General features: G+C 60.7%; 2 protein-coding genes across 2 annotated transcripts in view; one reads left to right on the forward strand and one right to left on the reverse strand.

Annotated features, from left to right (window-relative positions):
• Window positions 1–7,834: 7,834 nt before the first annotated feature.
• Rab20 (RAB20, member RAS oncogene family) lies at window positions 7,835–8,800 on the forward strand (the record flags this gene model as incomplete). Its single annotated transcript, XM_013515757.1, is given in 1 exon segment — window positions 7,835–8,800. A coding segment is annotated over 1 exon segment (527 nt), but the record flags the coding sequence as incomplete, so codon positions are not given.
• A 3,638-nt stretch (window positions 8,801–12,438) lies between these two features.
• Window positions 12,439–16,935, reverse strand: part of Col4a2 (collagen, type IV, alpha 2) — a gene marked incomplete at its 5' end in the record, with an annotated part of 85,896 nt that continues 81,399 nt past the window's right edge. The window contains 5 exons of the mRNA XM_013516801.1: window positions 12,439–13,190; window positions 14,565–14,851; window positions 15,736–15,927; window positions 16,528–16,644; window positions 16,737–16,883. Coding sequence (XP_013372255.1) covers window positions 12,933–13,190; window positions 14,565–14,851; window positions 15,736–15,927; window positions 16,528–16,644; window positions 16,737–16,883 — 1,001 coding nt within the window. The remainder of the gene's footprint in view (window positions 13,191–14,564; window positions 14,852–15,735; window positions 15,928–16,527; window positions 16,645–16,736; window positions 16,884–16,935) is intronic.

The following is a 16,935-nucleotide window of genomic DNA, read 5'->3' on the forward strand; positions in this document are numbered from 1 at the left end:
AATCAGAGTGCACTCAAATGTATTTTTGACCAAACTGAATTATAGTAATTCTATTACAATTTTAGAAATTTATAATTTAAATAGACTAGTCAGATTTTGTTGTCAATTAGCAGAGATCTCTTAGAAAATTTTTGGAAGGAATAGAATCTTTTATCTACAAAGACTACATTTTGTATATTATCCCCTTGAGAATACTGGTGACTTGCTGTTGTAATTTTTTTTTTTTTTTTTTGGTTTTTCTCCGGCACCGGGAACCGAACTCACGACCTTGCGCTTGCCAGGCAGGCGCTTTTGCCACTGAGCTAAATCCCCAGCCCCCTTGCTGTTGTAATTAATGTTCCCCATGTGTCATATGGACCGGGAAGCCGTCTAGATTCATTAACATAAATTGGTGCAGGCATCTATGCCCAATTCTTTAGCATTAGTGTCTGCTGTAGTAGCTATTCCAGCCAACATGGCAGAAACATATTACCAGCCATCAGGTCTTGTCTAGTGAAGTCCAGCAGCTTTGGCACCATGGGTTAATTTCTTGAGCTGTCCCCAGGTTGGGGGTTGTGCTTTCTGAGTGTTCTTGGTTGGTGTCTGGGGATGGTGCTGTAGTGACATCACTCTCATTTCTTCCACCTGAGGATTCAGATCGAATCTGACTCTTTTGTGGCTCATGTTGAGGTTTAATTCTTCTAGCAGGTCACCACACTTTTTCTCCTGAGTCTGTAATGACACAAGCAAATCCTCTCCCCCAAATTTGAACAATACCTTTTACCCATTTTCCACTGTGAATATTTTCCAAAAGACAGGTTGCCCTATTGGTTCTGGTGACCCTTTAATAATGGTGGCCCCAAATTTTTCTGCTGCTGTAGTAGATGAATCTTTCCTAATATCCAAAAACATTTTAAGCGAACAGAGCTTTATGTAATAATTGATGTGGTAAACTTCTGTCCCCATCTCCCCCTTTTTGTTTAGCTAACATAAATTTAAGAGTAGCGTGTGCCCTTTCAACCGTACCTTGTCCCTGAGGACTGTATGGAATGCCGGTGTAATGATTAACATCCCACAAGGCACAGAGTTGTTGGAAGGAATGGAGCGCATAAGCAGGTCCATTGTCAGTTTTAATTGCTTTGTGTTTACCTATAATAGCAAAACCTTCTGACAACAGTGCGGTGGGCTGAGGCCCTGTTCCTGGGCCGATGTGCAGCCCTCACCCCAGGGATGCGGCGCCCCCACCTGGTGGGGCCGGGAACCGCAGGCTTCTAGAGCCCAGAGGCCGCTGGTGGAAGGAGGCTCTGGGCTGGGGGTGGCACGGGGGCTGGCTCCCTGGGGCGCCCTCTCGCGGGGCGCCGTCTCGCACTCCACCTGCGGGCCGCGTGGTCTCTTCTGAGGTGCGGTTACTGGATTTCGGTCCGTGTGGTGGCTCAGAATACCTGCTGTTTCCAGGCCCCCGACAGCGTTGCCGAGACCCCGCCTCCAGGAAAGGTCCGGTGTGGGGACAGGGCATGGACCTCTCGGGGTCACTGCAGCCCGTGCAGAAGGTAGGAGGCCGTGGGAATTCCAGCTTTCATGAGACTAACAGTGAGGATAAAAGCTTCCGGAGGAGGAGGCTGCATGAAACAGGAAATGCTTGGAGTTTAAATTCCTTGGCGTTCTGCACCCATCCTGTGTGACCCTGCTCAGCCCCCGCCAGGCAGGGACTCCGAGGCACTGCCGCCGGGGATTTCCACACCCCTTTGGGAAGAACCTGCTGGAAAGGGAGAAGTCGCCAGGCAGGTGAAAACGAAACTTGCAGTGTTCTGCAAAGCCCCTTCCTGGCCACTTCTCCCTTGGTATGTGACCCACAGGGTGCCCAGCTGTGTGCGTCCCGGGCCTGGGGACGGAGGCCCACACCTTGTGGGTCCGCGAGGCCACGCATGTCTGGAGGGAACGGGGTTGAGCAGGCTGCCGATGGTGCAGCTGGGGGAACCTCCTCAGCCCTCGGACCCTCAGTGGTGCCAGCGTGTAACCATAGAGCTCCTGAGGCTGAGGCAGGAGGAGTGCGGTGAGTTTGAGGCCAGCCTGGGCTACACAACAAGACCCTGTCTCAAAAAAATTAAAGCACACAGGTAAACACATGAACGCAGCAGGCAGCCTTGTGCTGAGTGGACATCCTAAGAAAGGGCCGAGTCCACAAGCGTGCCAGGCGGGGGCTCCCCCGAGAGATGGGCGCGGGCCGCGAGGCCTCGGGGACCCCTGCTCCTGCGTGGCGAGGCACAGGCCTGCGGGGGTGGGCGAGGCCACCAGGTCACAGAGGTCGCTGCTTCCTTCCGGTTGGCCCTGCACAGAGGGCGGCCGCTCCAGGTGCTGACGCCCGACCCCGCCCTGAGGCCGGGGCGTCTCGCGTGGGTGCCGTCAGTTGGCTGGTGGTTGCAGTTCCGGTTCCGGGCGTGTGTGTCGGGGCCTGGCGAAGCCCCCAGCCCACGCTTTCCTGACCGTGGAGGGCGCGTGGCCGTGCTTCCTGTGGCCGGGAAGAGCTGCTCTGCGCCCTGCGCGTGCTCCCGGGCTGCTTCCCCGGCCCTCGCACCCTGGCAGACGCAGATGCAGACCGGATATTCCTGGCCTTCCCGTGAGGCGTCCTTGGCTGGGAACTCCACCCGCCAACAGAGCTCATTCTGTTTTTTTATTTTAAACCTTTTTTTTTTTTTTTTGAGACAGTGCCTTACTGCGTAGTCCAGGCTACCCACGAACTCTCGGCCATCCTCTTGCCTCAGCCTCCGCAGTGCTGGGATTACAGGTGTGCGCCTCCACACCTGACAGAAATCCATTTTTATCAGCATGTGTTTGTAGTACATGACAACGCCGTTCACCGTGGAGTTGTCCCATACGCAGCACGTCTTTATTCTTTCTGCGTCCCCGCCCTTCTTCCCCAGCTCTTGGTCCTCTTCTCAAGGGGAGATCTATCTCTGTTTCCTATTATCTTCTGTTTGTTTTGAGACGGTCTCACTATGAAGTTCACGCTGGCCTTGAACTCACTGTGTACCCCAGGCTGGTCTCAAACTCATGGTGATCCCCCTGCCTCAGCCTCCCCAGGGCTGGAATTACAGGTGTGCACCGCCACGGCCATCTTTTACTTTGGAGAGCTCATTCTGAAGCCCTTCTCCCTACGACTGCTAAAATCCTCCTTCCCAGCGGGTCCTACTTTTCTGCAGAGCTGCAGCCACGCGCATTCTGACCCTTGAGTTTCAGGAGCTGCCCCGTGAAGGTTTCTTTCTTACTTCATCAGTGCTGGGGCCGGAGCCAGGCCTCGCCTGCGCCAGGGTCGCCCGGCCCCGCGCTGTCCCTGCTTGCCTTCTGCTTTACCTGGCTGCTGGGGCCGTTGGGGCCCGTGCAGTGTGTTCCGCCGGGGAGCGTCAGTTTTAAAGCCCCCACCCCGTGCTTGCAACAGGCGGCAGCGTCTGTGTGGCTTCTGCGGCTGGGCCACTGGGCTGCTGACTTCTGACCATGGCACCAGGGGCCCCTCGGTGGCGGCCGGGGCTCAGGCAGGCTGGGGGGGGGCTCGGTTCTGCGGCAGGGGTGGGGCGCCCACGGCTCCAGGCTTCTGTTTCCTCTTTCCTGTCTGCCTCTGGGCCATTTCCCCACCTCGAGGATGACCAAGCCTGTGATGAAGCAACCCGGGAAGGGGAGTCGGTCGCCCTCTACAGCCAGGAAAGCCCAGCATCGTTGGTGGCTGAGGTGCCCGCCAGGCCGCAGGAAGTCGGCAGACACCTGCAGGGGGGACCTTGGCAGGGGGCCTTGAGATCCTTTTAGCAAGCGCTCGCCTTGGGCAACACCTGTAGCTCCTCGGGCGAATGAACTCACTTCTCTGGCCACCTCGGGGCGGGGGCCCCGTGTCAGCCACAGGAAGCCCACTCGGTGACCTGAGGGGCTCCTTTGGGGGTTGCCCTGCCATCCCTGCCCAGAGCAGTAGGTGGCACCTGGCGGGGGGGGGGGGGATCACTGTGGAGATCAGGGGAAGAGGGACACTGGCCACTGTCACCTGTGGCCCTGGGACATGTGAGCTAGAGACGGCTTCTTTCCTACCAGAAGGGGCCACGCTGGGGGCTGGGGCTGGGCCCCCTGTGTGTGTGTGCGCGCGCGCATGCACAGATTGTGGAGCGAGGCCTGCGGATCCGAGCGCAGAGCTCAGGCTGGAAGCCCAGTGGCCCCGCCCCGTGCCGGCTGCAGGGCTCGGACCCCCACTCGCACCATCGCTGTGCTGCGTACTCGTGACTGGGCTGGATATGCTCGGTCAGGTGTGCAGCCTCGGTTTGGGGTCGTTTTTCCTTGAGCACCGGGCACAACCAGTGTCTGCGCCTCAGTGGTTGGTGACTGAAAGCTCACGGACCCTGCTGGGTTTGCTCCCTGCTCAAGGCAACTCCTGGCCCCGGGGTCTTGGGACACTGCAAGTCCCCCTGGGCAGTCCGGGCCCCGGCCCCCCGCGGGGCACACATGAACTGTGGCCTTACTGCTCTGACCAGGCTTCCTCGATGCTGGCCCTGCCGCCTTGGCTGAGCTGGGACCACCCTGAGGCTCCTTACTGCTCCAGGGATGCCCGTGGGAAGGAAGCTCAGGGGTGATAATTAGGGACCCGGGTCTAGGAGAGAGGGCAAGGGGTCTTCGGGTGCCCTGCCCGTTGCCTTGGGGAGGGAGGAGAGTCACTCAGGCCGAGCTCAGCTTTGAGGACTCGGAGTGAACGTGGAAGGGGTGGCTTCCGGCCAGAGCACAGGAAACGACTGGATGTGTGGGCGTGGATTCTTGATTTTTGCTTTCAGTAATAATAGAAATGAAAGCTAGGGGCCTGGGGATTTAGCTCAGCGGCACAGTGCCCGCCTGGCAAGTGCGAGGTCGTGAGTTCAATTCCTGGTACTGGAAAAAAAAAAAAATAATAAAAAAACCAGAACCTAGAAATGAAAGCTAAAACATACATTTACAGAAATAAAAGTTCAGCTGGAAAGCCAGAGGTAAGATAGGTATGTTGGTTGTTGTTTTCACTGCTGAGACAAAATATCTGACACTCGCAAGCTGAAGAAGAGGTTTATTTCAGCTCACAGTGTGTAGAGGTGTCATCCATGGCTGACTGACTGCAGGGCAGGGTACATGGCAGAGGGCATCGCAGAGGAGAAACACTCCATGGCAGGGCAGGCAGGAAGCAGAAGCAACAGCAGCAGGGAGCCTCCTTTTCCCTTTTATCCCTTCCAGCCTACAAGCTTTTTGGGTGGTGCCATCCGCATCCAGTGTAGGCCTTCCCCTTCCCCACACCCAGAACTAACGGGTTAATAATATACTTTAGCCATCGCGAGCTGATCAGTCCTGCAATCTCCCAAAAGAGTGGACTTCGAAGGCTTACATGAATGAGACAAGTGACATGATTGTAGGGCTCCAGGAGGTTCCAAACCCTCTACCAGAGTTCAAGATTCTCTGGGGCTAAGACACAGAACTTCTTTGGGCGGCCTGTATTCATTTAGTTTTCAAACAAGGGGGAATACTGAAGAAAATGTGGGAATCTGAGAGGTATCTAGCAGGACTCTGGGAGATATTTTCCCAAGTAGTAAATTATGTCAGTCAGGACAACTACCTTATCTTTAGGTTGACCTTCACTGTAGGAGTATGGAGCCTGCAGCTGCAGTCTCCTTTTAGTTAACTGGGGTTGGAGCCAGGCATCCTCAGCTGTGGCCGTATCTTGTCCTTTGAGGCATCACAGCTTCACAGGCCAATACAGGCTCAGCGGTGACCAGTGAGTGACTCACAGAGGTTCACTTACTATGAGTCCACTGCCCATCTCCAGACAAGGGGCCTAAGCTTCCGACAACTCACAAGTAAACATGGAAAGCCAGTTGGTTAATAGTAAATCCTGCTCAGAGCTGCTTCGCAGTGGTCTCCACCACAGAACTGTGCCAAACCAATCCGTGGACTAATTTAATCCCACACACCCTTCATCCCTGTGCCACACATGCTAGATCCAGCCAGCTCCAAAGAGCCCCAGCTATGAGCTGAGAGCTTTGGAAGGACATCCAGACACAGCCATAATACAGTTTGGAGCAGAAGTGGGATGTAAGTCCCCGGCTGGCCAGGGTTGCCCCTGCTGTTAGGGACACAGCCTGTGTTCCAGCCGGGAGCGGGCTGCTCTCAGGTGCTAGAGACCGCGTCTGGAGCAGCGTGTGAGGGTTCCAGGCGTGGAAACCGCAGGCCCTTCTGTTCTCTAGCTGGGGTGACCATCTGTCGGTGCTGTTGGTGAGTAGGTAGCAGACCTGTGAGCTGAACAGTGCCCGGTTTACTTGGCTCTGCCTGGCTTTCAGAACTGTCCCTTCTGACTTTAGTTGCAGTGACCTTTTGTTTTGTACACTGATTATTTTTCAGTTTTTAAAAGTAAGGCGTAAAATTATTTAGGCTGAGGCATTAGCAGTTCTCCCTTTGTCCCAATGAACCATTGTAGCAGACACTTCAAAAAAAAGAAACGCTCCCAGAGCCAGCGGAAGTCCCGTCCCCGCCCTGCCCCTGGAATCGAGTGTGTGTCGTTTTCACTGCCTGGAATCTCACGATCCTGGGTTGCCACCCAACTGAAGAGTGCAGAAGCACTTCCTTCTTTCTTTTCCATTTTTAATTTAATTAACTAAAGTTTTTTGAGACAGGCTCTTGCTGGAGAGCCCAGGCTGGCCTTGAACTCGAGGCAGTCCTCCTTCCTCAGCCTCCCAGGTGCTGGGATGTGCCTCCACACCAGCAGAAGGCTTTTTCTTTTCCTGGTACTGGGAATTGAACTCACGACCTTGTGCTTGCTAGTCAGGCACTGTACGGCTGAGCTAAGTCCCCAGCCCCAGGAGGCTTTGTTTTTGAAGTCACGCCTGTTCATCTGTTGAGCTCTGAGATCCCTTGCAGGCAGGGGCTGTCCTGACTGTGGGGTCTCGATCACCAATTCGAAGAGGTGTGTGTGGCCACCGTCAAGAGATCCCGGCATCTCCTTCCTGTGGGTGACGCACGGCCCTGAGCCCGTGATCAGACCGTGGATTGTGGCTGATACTCACAGTTGGAGGGAATGCCGTGTCCCATTTACAGGGTGTCCTCTGCTCTCATGCAGCTGCTCCTGAGAGCACACCTGGGTCGCAGCCGCTGCACCCTGGACTGGGGCAGCCGGAGCTGTGGGTGGCAGGGTGCCTCTGCCTGTGAGTGCCCGCTGTCCTGGGCTCCCCCGGTGACTGCGCCCCTCACTGACCAGAGTCCCTCGCACCCCAGGTCCAGAAGGCTGCGCTGCGGAAAGTGGCCACAGGGTTTCCTCGGAGGCAGAGCCCCTCACGCTGCTGCAGAACATGGCACAGGGGCTGAGAGCCAGGCTGGCATCATAGGCTTGCGCATCTTTGGAAAGGCCAGTGTGGGGCAGGTGCAGTGGCACACAGCTGTCATCCCAGCACTCGAGAGGCTGAGGCAGGAGGGTTGCTGAGTTTGAGGTCAGCTTGGGCTACAGTGTGAATTCAAGGTCAGTGTGAACGGCAAACAAACAACCCCCAAGAAGCCAAAGTGAAAAGAAGCGGCACCTTCTGCTAGGAGGCGGGCTGGGCGCCGGGGGTCCCAGCCTGAATGTTAAGGCTGGTGTGGGATTGGTGGTGCGCGATCTACTTCCTGTGGCCGTCAGCCCAGGGCCCCTGGCCTGGAGCTGGCCCTGCTGTGCTTTGTTCTGCAGCACAGCCTGAGCTCTTGGGTTACTTCCCTGGCCGGTCAGCCCCTGCGCTGGCCATTGGTGTCCTCATCCTTCTGTCTCCAGCCGCACCAGGCGCTGTCCCTTCGCGGTGGGGTGGGGACCCGGAGCTGAGCGGTGACTTCTCTCTGCCTCTCTCCGCAGGGCGGGAGCAGTTCCACGGCCTGGGCTCCATGTACTGCCGCGGCGCGGCTGCTGTCATCCTCACCTACGACGTGACGCACCCGCAGAGCCTGGCGGAGCTGGAGGACAGGTTCCTGGGCCTGACGGACTCGGCCAGCAAGGACTGCCTGTTCGTCATCGTGGGCAACAAGGTGGACCTCGTGGAGCAGGCCCGAGAGGGGGATGGGCTCGGCCCTGGGCAGGTGGGGGAGCCCTGCGCCTGCCCCAGGGTGCCCAAGCAGGTGTCTCGGGAGGACGCGGTGGCGCTGTACAAGAAGATCCTCAGGTACAGAATGCTGGACGAGAGGGATGCGCCGGCCGCCGAGCAGATGTGCTTTGAGACCAGCGCCAAGACGGGCCACAACGTGGACCTGCTGTTCGAGACCGTGTTTGACATGGTGGTGCCCATGGTCTTGCGGCAGAAGGCCGAGGAGCCCGTGGAGACTGTGGACATCACGAGCCAGAAGCCCCCCAAGCGGACCAGATCCGGGTGCTGCGCCTGAGCCCCTTGGGCTCCCCGAGAGAGCGCGGGCATCGGGGCCGCACCTAGGATGGCAGAGTGGAGGTGACCGCTGGTCCCCGTGTGGCTGCACATGGATGCCGGCTGCGGAGCTGGGCACCCACGCTGCCCACCCAGCCCTGTGCATCCCCACAGCCCCCGCGTGAGTCCTGACCTTCGCTGTGGAGCCGTGGTCGGGGTGGCCGTGTGGCACCTGCCCCATGCCCACGTGTCCCCTGTGCCTGGCAGCTGTGTCCCTCGCGGCTGTGTTCAAGGTCCCTCCACGCTGACTCCTCCTGGGTCTGCCCGGGCGCTGGTACTTGGTACCTTAGCACCGTCACCCTCCACGTGTGACTTACACACAGCCCGGAGTGACTTGCGTCGGTGGAGGCAGCGTGGGCCTGCATATTATTAAAATTGATTTGGGGAAAGCCTGGTGTGGAGACTGCTGATTTGCACCCAGACAATGTGTCTGTCTTTTTTTTATTTTTTATTTTGTCTTCTTGAGGCAGGGTCTCGCTATGCAGTTCAGGCTGGCCTTGAGCTCACTTGTAGCTCACAAGTTTGCTGGTCTCAAACTTGCAACGATCCTCCTGCCTCAGCCTCCTGAGTGCTGGGATTACAGGTGTGCACCATGTGTCTGCCTTTGAAGCGCCAGGAGCCCCGTTGCAGCTCAGGCTTGCAGGCAGGGGCTGGGTGACTCCCTCTCCCTCCTCCCTCCTCCTTCCTTTTTCCTCCTTCCTCCTTCCTTCCTCCCCCTCCTTCCTTCCTTGCCCTCTGCTCCTGGGAATTGAACCCAAGGCCTTCGCACTGAGCTGTATCCCCAGCCCTTTTACATTTTGTATTTTGAGACAGTGTCTCAGTAAGTTGCTAAAAGGCCCAGGCTGGGCATGAATTTGAAATCCTCCTGCCTCAGCCTCCCAGAGTGCTGGGATCACAGGCGTGTGAATTCCCGTATTTCTTCTCGAGTGGAAGAAATCTTCTGCAGATGGCTCGCGGCCGATCTGTCCCCTCGGATGGATTTACCGTCTGCCCCGAGCACTCATGGCTGTGCTCCTGCTTGGACACACGTCTGGGGCCTGGAGTGCATGGATGACATCGGCCCTCTTGAGTGTTCTCCCTGGGCTCTGGAAACATGGTCACCGCGGGCTCCTCTAAACCGTCCCCCCCGCAGCCAGCACAGCAGCTCGTCCCTGTACCTTCGGGCTGGTCCTCAGTGCCCTGGGGCGAGGCACTGGTCACTGGCAGATGCCAGAGTCCGCCTGTGTGGCCCCCAGGGAGCCAGGGCTGGGGCCCCGGCCTCCTGCTCTTGTGGAGCCCAGATGGACCAGCCTGGCTCCCCCCTGGCCTCCCGGGGAGCAGGAGGTCCTTGGTCAGCGCGACTTCTGCAGCCATGAGCCCCTGAGGTGGTGCCGACTCTGCCTGGTTGCGTGTGTGCGATCTTGGAGCCTGTGCTGTGCACGGGAACACACGGGCCCCGGGCTCCACAGTGTCCAGAGACAGATGGGAAGCGCTCGCGTGCTCTCCTACACCCTGGCAGCACGATGCTTGGGGTGGCACGGGCACAGGTTGGGGTGCTGCAGGCCTGGCTTCCTATGGGGCGATGCTGTCGTGTGACTGGTCTTCTTGTCACAGCCGAGCTCCCGCCGCAGGTGTGCATCCTGGCGCTCAGAGCCAGGGGCAGCGGGGGAGACAGTGTTTCTGTGGGAAGGGCAGTGAGCTTGTCCCTTCCTTCTGAGCTCCTGGGGACCCTGGTTGTTAGACCCCCCATCCGGGGCAACAGCAGACCACTCAAGCCCAAGGGGTCTGGGGACCCTGGCCAGCAGGGGGCCCTGTCGCCAGTGTTTGGTTTCCATGGTGCTGGGGGGAACCCAGGACCCCCCACATGCTAGGCAAGCCTCCACCGCAGAGCCGGGCCCCAGCCATTTTCAGGTGTGAGACGGTCTCACTAGGCTGCTCAGGCTGGCCTGGAACCTGCTGCCCTCCTGCTTCAGCCTCCGGAGTGCCTGGGTCACAGGTGGGCATCGCTGTGGTTGCTTGCGCTGCATGGTGTCCAGGGGAGACGGCCCTGAGGCTTGCCTGGGCTCCCCTGGACCTTGGCAGGCTGGTGGCCCTGCAGATGGCTGGTGGCAGATCTGTCCCCTCCCTTCCCTTTGGATTCACCAAGGCCCTTGCTTATCCCTTGTCGAGGACGAGGACCCGAGGCCCACAGGGCACACAGTGCCTTGGAGGACAGGGTTTGTGGAGGCCAGAGTGGGACCCCCAATTCTCCTGGGAGTCCCCTCAGGGGCTGTCCCTCCACACAAGCCCCGCCCACCGGCCCCTCCCCTCAGCCCCACCTCCCGGCCCTGTGCCCAGCTGGGCCCAGGATGTGCCCCTGGGCATGGTCTGGGCACTCTGCAGTGGCTCCGTGGGGCTGGGGGCTGCTCAGGCAGCACACGCCCACCACCGGGTTCCCGGATCCCGTGGCAGTCACGCAGACCTGAGCCCCCAGGTAGTCGAGGTGTGCAACCCCGGAGCCCGCCGTGCCTCCCTGTGCTGTCCTGAGCGTTGGGGGAGGGAAGGCAGCGCGGGCAGGAGAGGACCCCACACGGGCCAGCAGCTGGGGGTGCGTGGGCACTGAGGGCTGTGGCTTGGGGACGGTCACTGCCTCACAGCCCGGCCTTCTCACCTGCCTGTGCCCATCTGCCAGGGTCCTGGCCTGGCTCTGGTGGGAAGAGTGTTGAGTCACCCCTGCATCGGGCCCACCTGCAGCAGGGCAGGTGGGGGACTGCTGGGCACCCTGATCTAGGCAGGGCTGGGGCCGCCGACCTCCCTCGGGCTCTCTGTGCCCCACACCTGTGTCCTCTGCTTAGCTGAACCAGAGCCAGCTTCCCCGAGTCCCTGGTGCGTGGTGACCGGCGGCCAGCAGGCGCGCTCTCAGGTGCAGAGCCCCAGCCGTGCCTGGCGTGCAGTTGGCGCTCAGTGAATAGGAGCCTAGGAGTCAGCGTGGGTCTTGAGTTCTAGGTCTGCGTGCTCACCTGGGGAGAGGGGTGCGCTTTGCTGCTGGACGCTCACAGCGGACAGAGGAAAGAATTGTGTCTGCGTGTGTGTGCGCCTGTGGACCCACTAATCCCTGTCTGTCTGCATGGAGCCATCTGCACCCATGTTAGGTTAAAAATGAGATTTTGGGCATTTGCACTGAACTAAATCCCCACCCCACCCCCTTTTGTGACAGGGTCTTGCTATGTAGTTCAGGCTGGCTTTGAACTCACTATGTAGCCCAGGCTGACCTTGAATTTGTGGCAATCCTCCTGCCTCAGCCTCCCAAGTGCTGGGATTTCAGGTGTGTGCTGCCATGCCCGGTTCTCTAATGCCTTTAAAAATTTTATTATTTATTTTTGAGACAGGGTGTCACTAAATTGTGAGATTGCCCAGCAACTGAATGTCCAGGTGTGGCCTGGGTATGAGCTTAGCCTCCCCTGCTCCCTACCTCCCCCTCGGCTACTGGGTGGGTGCAGTGGGGACCGGCAGGGCCGGAGCTGGGGAGGAAGAGCCCTGAGAGGGGCTGGGCAGTGAGGAGCCCGTGGCCCCGGGACTGAGCCGTTGTCCTCTGTCTCAACCTCAGCCGCTTCAGCGACACCTGCTTTGCATCCAGCCAACCCTCTGCCTGGGGATTCCCTGCATGCCGCGTCCGCGGAGTCCTGTCCCGTGGCTCTGGGGACCCAGGCCCACCCCGTGCTCACCCACCCTGAGAAGCAGGAGAAGGGGGGCCCCTGAGGAAGGCTGACCTTCACAGGGTTGAATGAATCCTCCGAGCGGGCCCGAAGGCCTGGAAAGTCGCATGGGGCCAGGGCAGCCTTGGCCCTGTGAATGTGACGCACCGTCAGTGGCTTCCTGCCCTCGGAGTGAATGACAGAGTCTAGTCCCCGGGGAAACGAGCCGCAGCGCGGCTGCCTGGGGTCAGGTCCGGAACCCATTGCCCAGCCAGCAAGCCTGAAGCACCTCCCAGGGTCAGCACGGAGGACTCCGCGTCCACGGCAGCGGATTTACAAGATTTAAATGAGCGCGTGAGAAAGTCACAGCAGCCAGCAGCCAGGGGTTAGAAATGTTTAAAACCAACTTTTATTTTAAGGCTGTTACACGGGACAGGCAGAGGGGGGCAGCGGGCTGCAGGGAACGGGGAGGGGGCCAGGTGCACGTGGACCGGGACCCCACCTCCCTTGGCCATGTTTCCTCGGCAGCTGTCAGGTGTCAGGTGTGGGCATGAGAAGTGTGCACGTCGCATGTGTCCTGGAGAAGTGTGTCCTGGAGGGCCCAGGACACAGCTCTGCCCACCACTGCAGGGCCGGGGCCGGGGGCCGGGGGCTGGGGACAGGGAGCCCGCAGCCCAGCCAGCCCGGAGGTGAGGGAGTCACAGCTGCCGCGGTGCAGGGAGGCGAGATGGGATGGGCGGGCGGGGCTGCACCTGGTCCTGCGGTCTCTACCCGGCCGGTGTCCCTGTGCGTGGGCGGGCGGGCGGGTTCGGGGACGGGGCTGGGCCCGGGCCGGCGTCCGAGGTAAGAGGGGTGAGCACCACGCCGGCCGCCTCGGCCCTCACAGGTTCTTCATGCACACCTGGCAGCGGCTGATGTGCGTGCGGATGAGGCCGGCCTTGAGCGTGTCGGCCGACGGCGAGCCCTGGAAGCTGGCCTCGGGGATGGTGGTCAGCCAGAAGCTGTACTTGTTGGCGAAGTAGTGGCAGGTCCCTCGGCCCCCGTTGCACTCGATGAACGGCGTGGCGCGGAAGTCCTCCAGACAGCTGCCCGGGGACACCAGCGACTGGCCGCCGCCTTCATCCCCGGCTGCGGTGTGCTGTGGGGGCGGGCAGGGCGGGTTAGGGCCCCGGGCGGCGGCTGCTCCTCTGCAAACATCTCGGTCGGCGGCGCCAGCCCGAGCCACAGCGGCACACCGCGCTCAGTTGTCGGGTGCTGAGGACACGGTGTGCAGAGCGCAGCCCGGACGCTGGGGGGCGCTGCGGAGCAGCCGGGGCGCAAACACAGCCCGGGCGTCCCGCAGCGAACCCCTCATGCGCATGGACGCAGGCCTTGTGTGGATCCGATGAGCACATTTCGGTAAAACCAAACCCTGAACACGCACCCGTCTGCGGCTGACAAACCGAAAGGAGGCTTCGAGTGCCCGCGCCCGGCCCCTCCCCCGGAAGCGCTGGGCCGGGAGGGGAGCGGCCCCAACGGCTTTTCCTTAAAAGAAAAACCAGCACGCGATGATTTTTCTCTAGCACACAGGTACCCTTGGGTAATTAAAGTGCTTTCCCACCTGAGGTTAATTACTAGGCTCTGAGGCTTCTGGATTCGCAAAGAAACCAATTTTGGGGTCACTTGAAAGTTCTACTTCTGGTGGTTGGCTTCTCTTGGGGTGTAGGGGGGCGCGACCTTGACCTTGGGGTTTGTGTGAAGGGCAGCCCGGCTAGGCCTTGACAGAGGCCGCTGTGTGTGTCACCTGGGCAGGGCCAGGGTGACGTGTCTCTGATGTAAACAGCAGCACCAAGACGCCTTGAGGAGCGCTCCGCTTGGTGGCCAGAGGATGGTGCCCAGGGGGGCACCAAGGCCTCAGGACAGGGCCAGGGACTCAGGTGAGGATCCCCGGAGGCTAGGGCTGTCGTGGGGGGAGGGGCTCTGAGCTTGCCACATGCACACACACACACACACGTGTACACACACACGTGCACACACATACGTTACTGGGGTGGCGTGAAACTGCAGCCTGGGGTCTCCTGCCCTGCGTGTGCACTGTAGCCGGCCAGCCCTGCAGGCTGCTTTGAGGGTGCTCAGTGCGTGAGGTCCCAGGAAGACTCACCCATGACCCGAGGAGCCTAGAGCTGTGGCCTCCCCACCCTTGCCCTCCCGGGAAGCCCTTCACTCGCTCGCTCGGGTGCTGAGTCAGAGGACAAATTCATCCGAATCTCACTCTGTGCAAAGCTTTGATGGCAAATTAATGGTGTCGTGGGTGACAGTGCCATCCCTGCACCCATAGCTCCGTGAGCAACGTGCAAGCTGTCTTCCAGCCCCTGCTCCTTCTGTGGGTCAGGTGCCCTTGTGCAGTGCGTCACCTGAACGACTGTCCTGTGTGTTCTCCCCGTGTCCCCAACCAGCCAGAGGAGGTAGGTTTGCACCTGGTTCCGTGCAGACAGAGCAGGGAGGGAGGAGGGGGGAGAGGGAGGGCACATACCATGAGGAAGGAGTACCCGATCCACAGGCTGCGCCAGCCGGCCGGGCAGTGGGGTATGGACACGTCCTGGCTGTGCACTGCGATGGCCACGGCCGGGGCCTCGCACACGGAGCACCGGCTGATGTAGGGCTTGATGTCGTCCTCGGCCACGGGCATCATGGGCAGCGGGGCGGTGGTGGACAGCCAGTAGGACTTGTCGTTGCGGCTGGCGTAGTAGCAGACGTCGCCGGGGTTGCAGTAGAGGAAGGGCATGGTGCTGAAGCGAGCCAGGCAGGAGCCAGCCAGCCCTGCGGGAGGCACGTGGTGAGGCCTCGAGGACAGCCCGGCCGTGCAGCTCCCGCAGGCCGCAGGCCGAGGCCCCGGCCCCTCCTGTTTCCTGGTGCCGGGGTGGAACCCGCAGCCTGGCGCGCCTGGGAACGGCTCTGGCCGAGCTGCCGGAGCCTCACTTCCTTTTTGTTGCGCTGGCCACGCTGGCTTTGCAGGAGCCAGGCTTCCCCAGAGCGGCACCTGAGGCCTCGGGCCAGGCTGGGCCCAGGGAGCTGCGCTTCGGGAATGAGGCTGGAGGGGCGCAGCTATCCTAGGGGTTCTGGTTTGAAGTTTTGAGACAGGCTCTTGCTATGTAGCCCAGGTTGGCCTTGAACTAGCAGTGATCCTCCTGCCTCAGCCTCCCGAGGGCTGGGATGACAGGCATGCAACACCACGCCTGGCTTCTCTTGGGGGTTCTTAGCAGCATTAGCCCCAAAGAGGGCCTTGCTCACTCATGGGGCCCCTGGAACCCAGCCCAGCCAGGACTCTGTGTCTCCACGCAGAGACAGGCTGTGAGGGCAAGAGGGTACCATGAGTAAAGCAGGCTTCCCTTTCACACATGTAGCTTAATAGCTCACGGCCCCAAGCTGGGCGAGAAGGCACACAGCTCTCATTCCAGCACTTGGGAGGCTGAGGCAGGATGACTGCCGCGAGTTCAAGACCAGCCTGGACTACACAGTGAGACTCTCTGAAACGCCGCAAAAGAAGGAGGGGAAGGAGCTTGTGGCCTCTGCTGGTGAGTGGGAGCCACGGGACCAGTACCAGGTGGGCAGGCGGGTCCCTGCTCAGCGCCCACAGGTTTCGGGGTGGCAGCCCTTGTGCCCCTGCGGCTGCTCAGCTCCCGAATGTCGCCGTGGATACCTACCCAGGTCCTGGTTGTGGGCCTTCTCCTGGCCCTCGAAGTACAGCAGGCTGTAGCCGCTCCACAGCCGGTTCATGCCCACCGGGCACATGGGCTCCTGGTCGGTCTGGCTGTGCTTCACCAGCAGGTAGCCAATGCTGACGCTGCGGCCCGGCATGCCCGGCAGCCCCGGGCTCCCTGGGCGGCCCGGCTCCCCTAGGGCCAGAGAAAGCACGGCTCAGCCGCCCGGCCGTGATCCGAGGAATGCTGGCTCTTCCTTCTCCGTACAGCAGGCTCGGCCACTCCGCTCCAGGGAGAGTGCGCCGGTGACTGCCCCGGACTCCGAAGCGTGCCCAGCGCGCCTCTCCCGCAGCCTGCCACGCGGAGTCCGCCTGCTGGGGCACCCACCCGCCTCGGGTCCTGACCGCGTCTGGCGTGCTCCCGTGTGGTCCCCACGCTGCCCACGGCTGCGGCCGCGGCCCCGCCCTGCTCGCTGGCCCTGTGGTCTTTGTGCTGATAAAGTAACCTGTGCCCATCTGCTTTGCCTCTGCCGCTGACCGCCTGGCCAGGGCTGATCAGAAAGAGCTCAGGGTTACTTGGCAGGAGTGCTTGCCGCCCCTGGCCTGCTCCTCTGCACACGGAAACACGTGGCCGCGTGGTCTCCCGCTAGCTTAGCGGGTGCCCTCCCGCTCCTTGTTGGCCCTCAGGTCTGGTGAGCCTGGCCCTGCAGCGCGCTGGGCACCCAGGGGTCAGGGGGGAGTCTGTCCCTCTGCCCTCCGCATGACCTCTCCCCACCAGCACCCCGCAGTCACCCACCTTCTTGGCCGATCGGGCCCTGTTGCCCCACGGGCCCTGGGTCTCCCCGGAACCCGGGCAAAGCAGACACGCCACCGCGCCCCTGGGGCCCAGGCTTCCCTGGCACTCCACGGAAACCTGCAAGACACCGGTGAGTGTGGGGGCCGGGTGAGACCCTGAAAGGACGTGGAGGACCTCGAGCCCTCCCTGGCATCCCCCTGGCCTCCTACCTGGTTCTCCGGGGGGCCCCTGTGGCCCCATCTCCCCCTGTGCCCCGGGAGAACCCCTCCTGCCCTCGGGCCCCATCGTGCCAGCTGGAGCCGAGATCCTCTGGGGGATTCCAGCAATCCCGGGGGACCCCACAGAACCGGGGGCTCCTGCAGGGCAAAGAGAGGTGGTGAGTGCGGAGAGCAAGGCGCTGCCCTTCCC

This window comes from Chinchilla lanigera, unplaced genomic scaffold (assembly GCF_000276665.1).
Source record: "Chinchilla lanigera isolate Chin_1 unplaced genomic scaffold, ChiLan1.0 scaffold00003, whole genome shotgun sequence".
Taxonomy (NCBI): domain Eukaryota; kingdom Metazoa; phylum Chordata; class Mammalia; order Rodentia; family Chinchillidae; genus Chinchilla; species Chinchilla lanigera.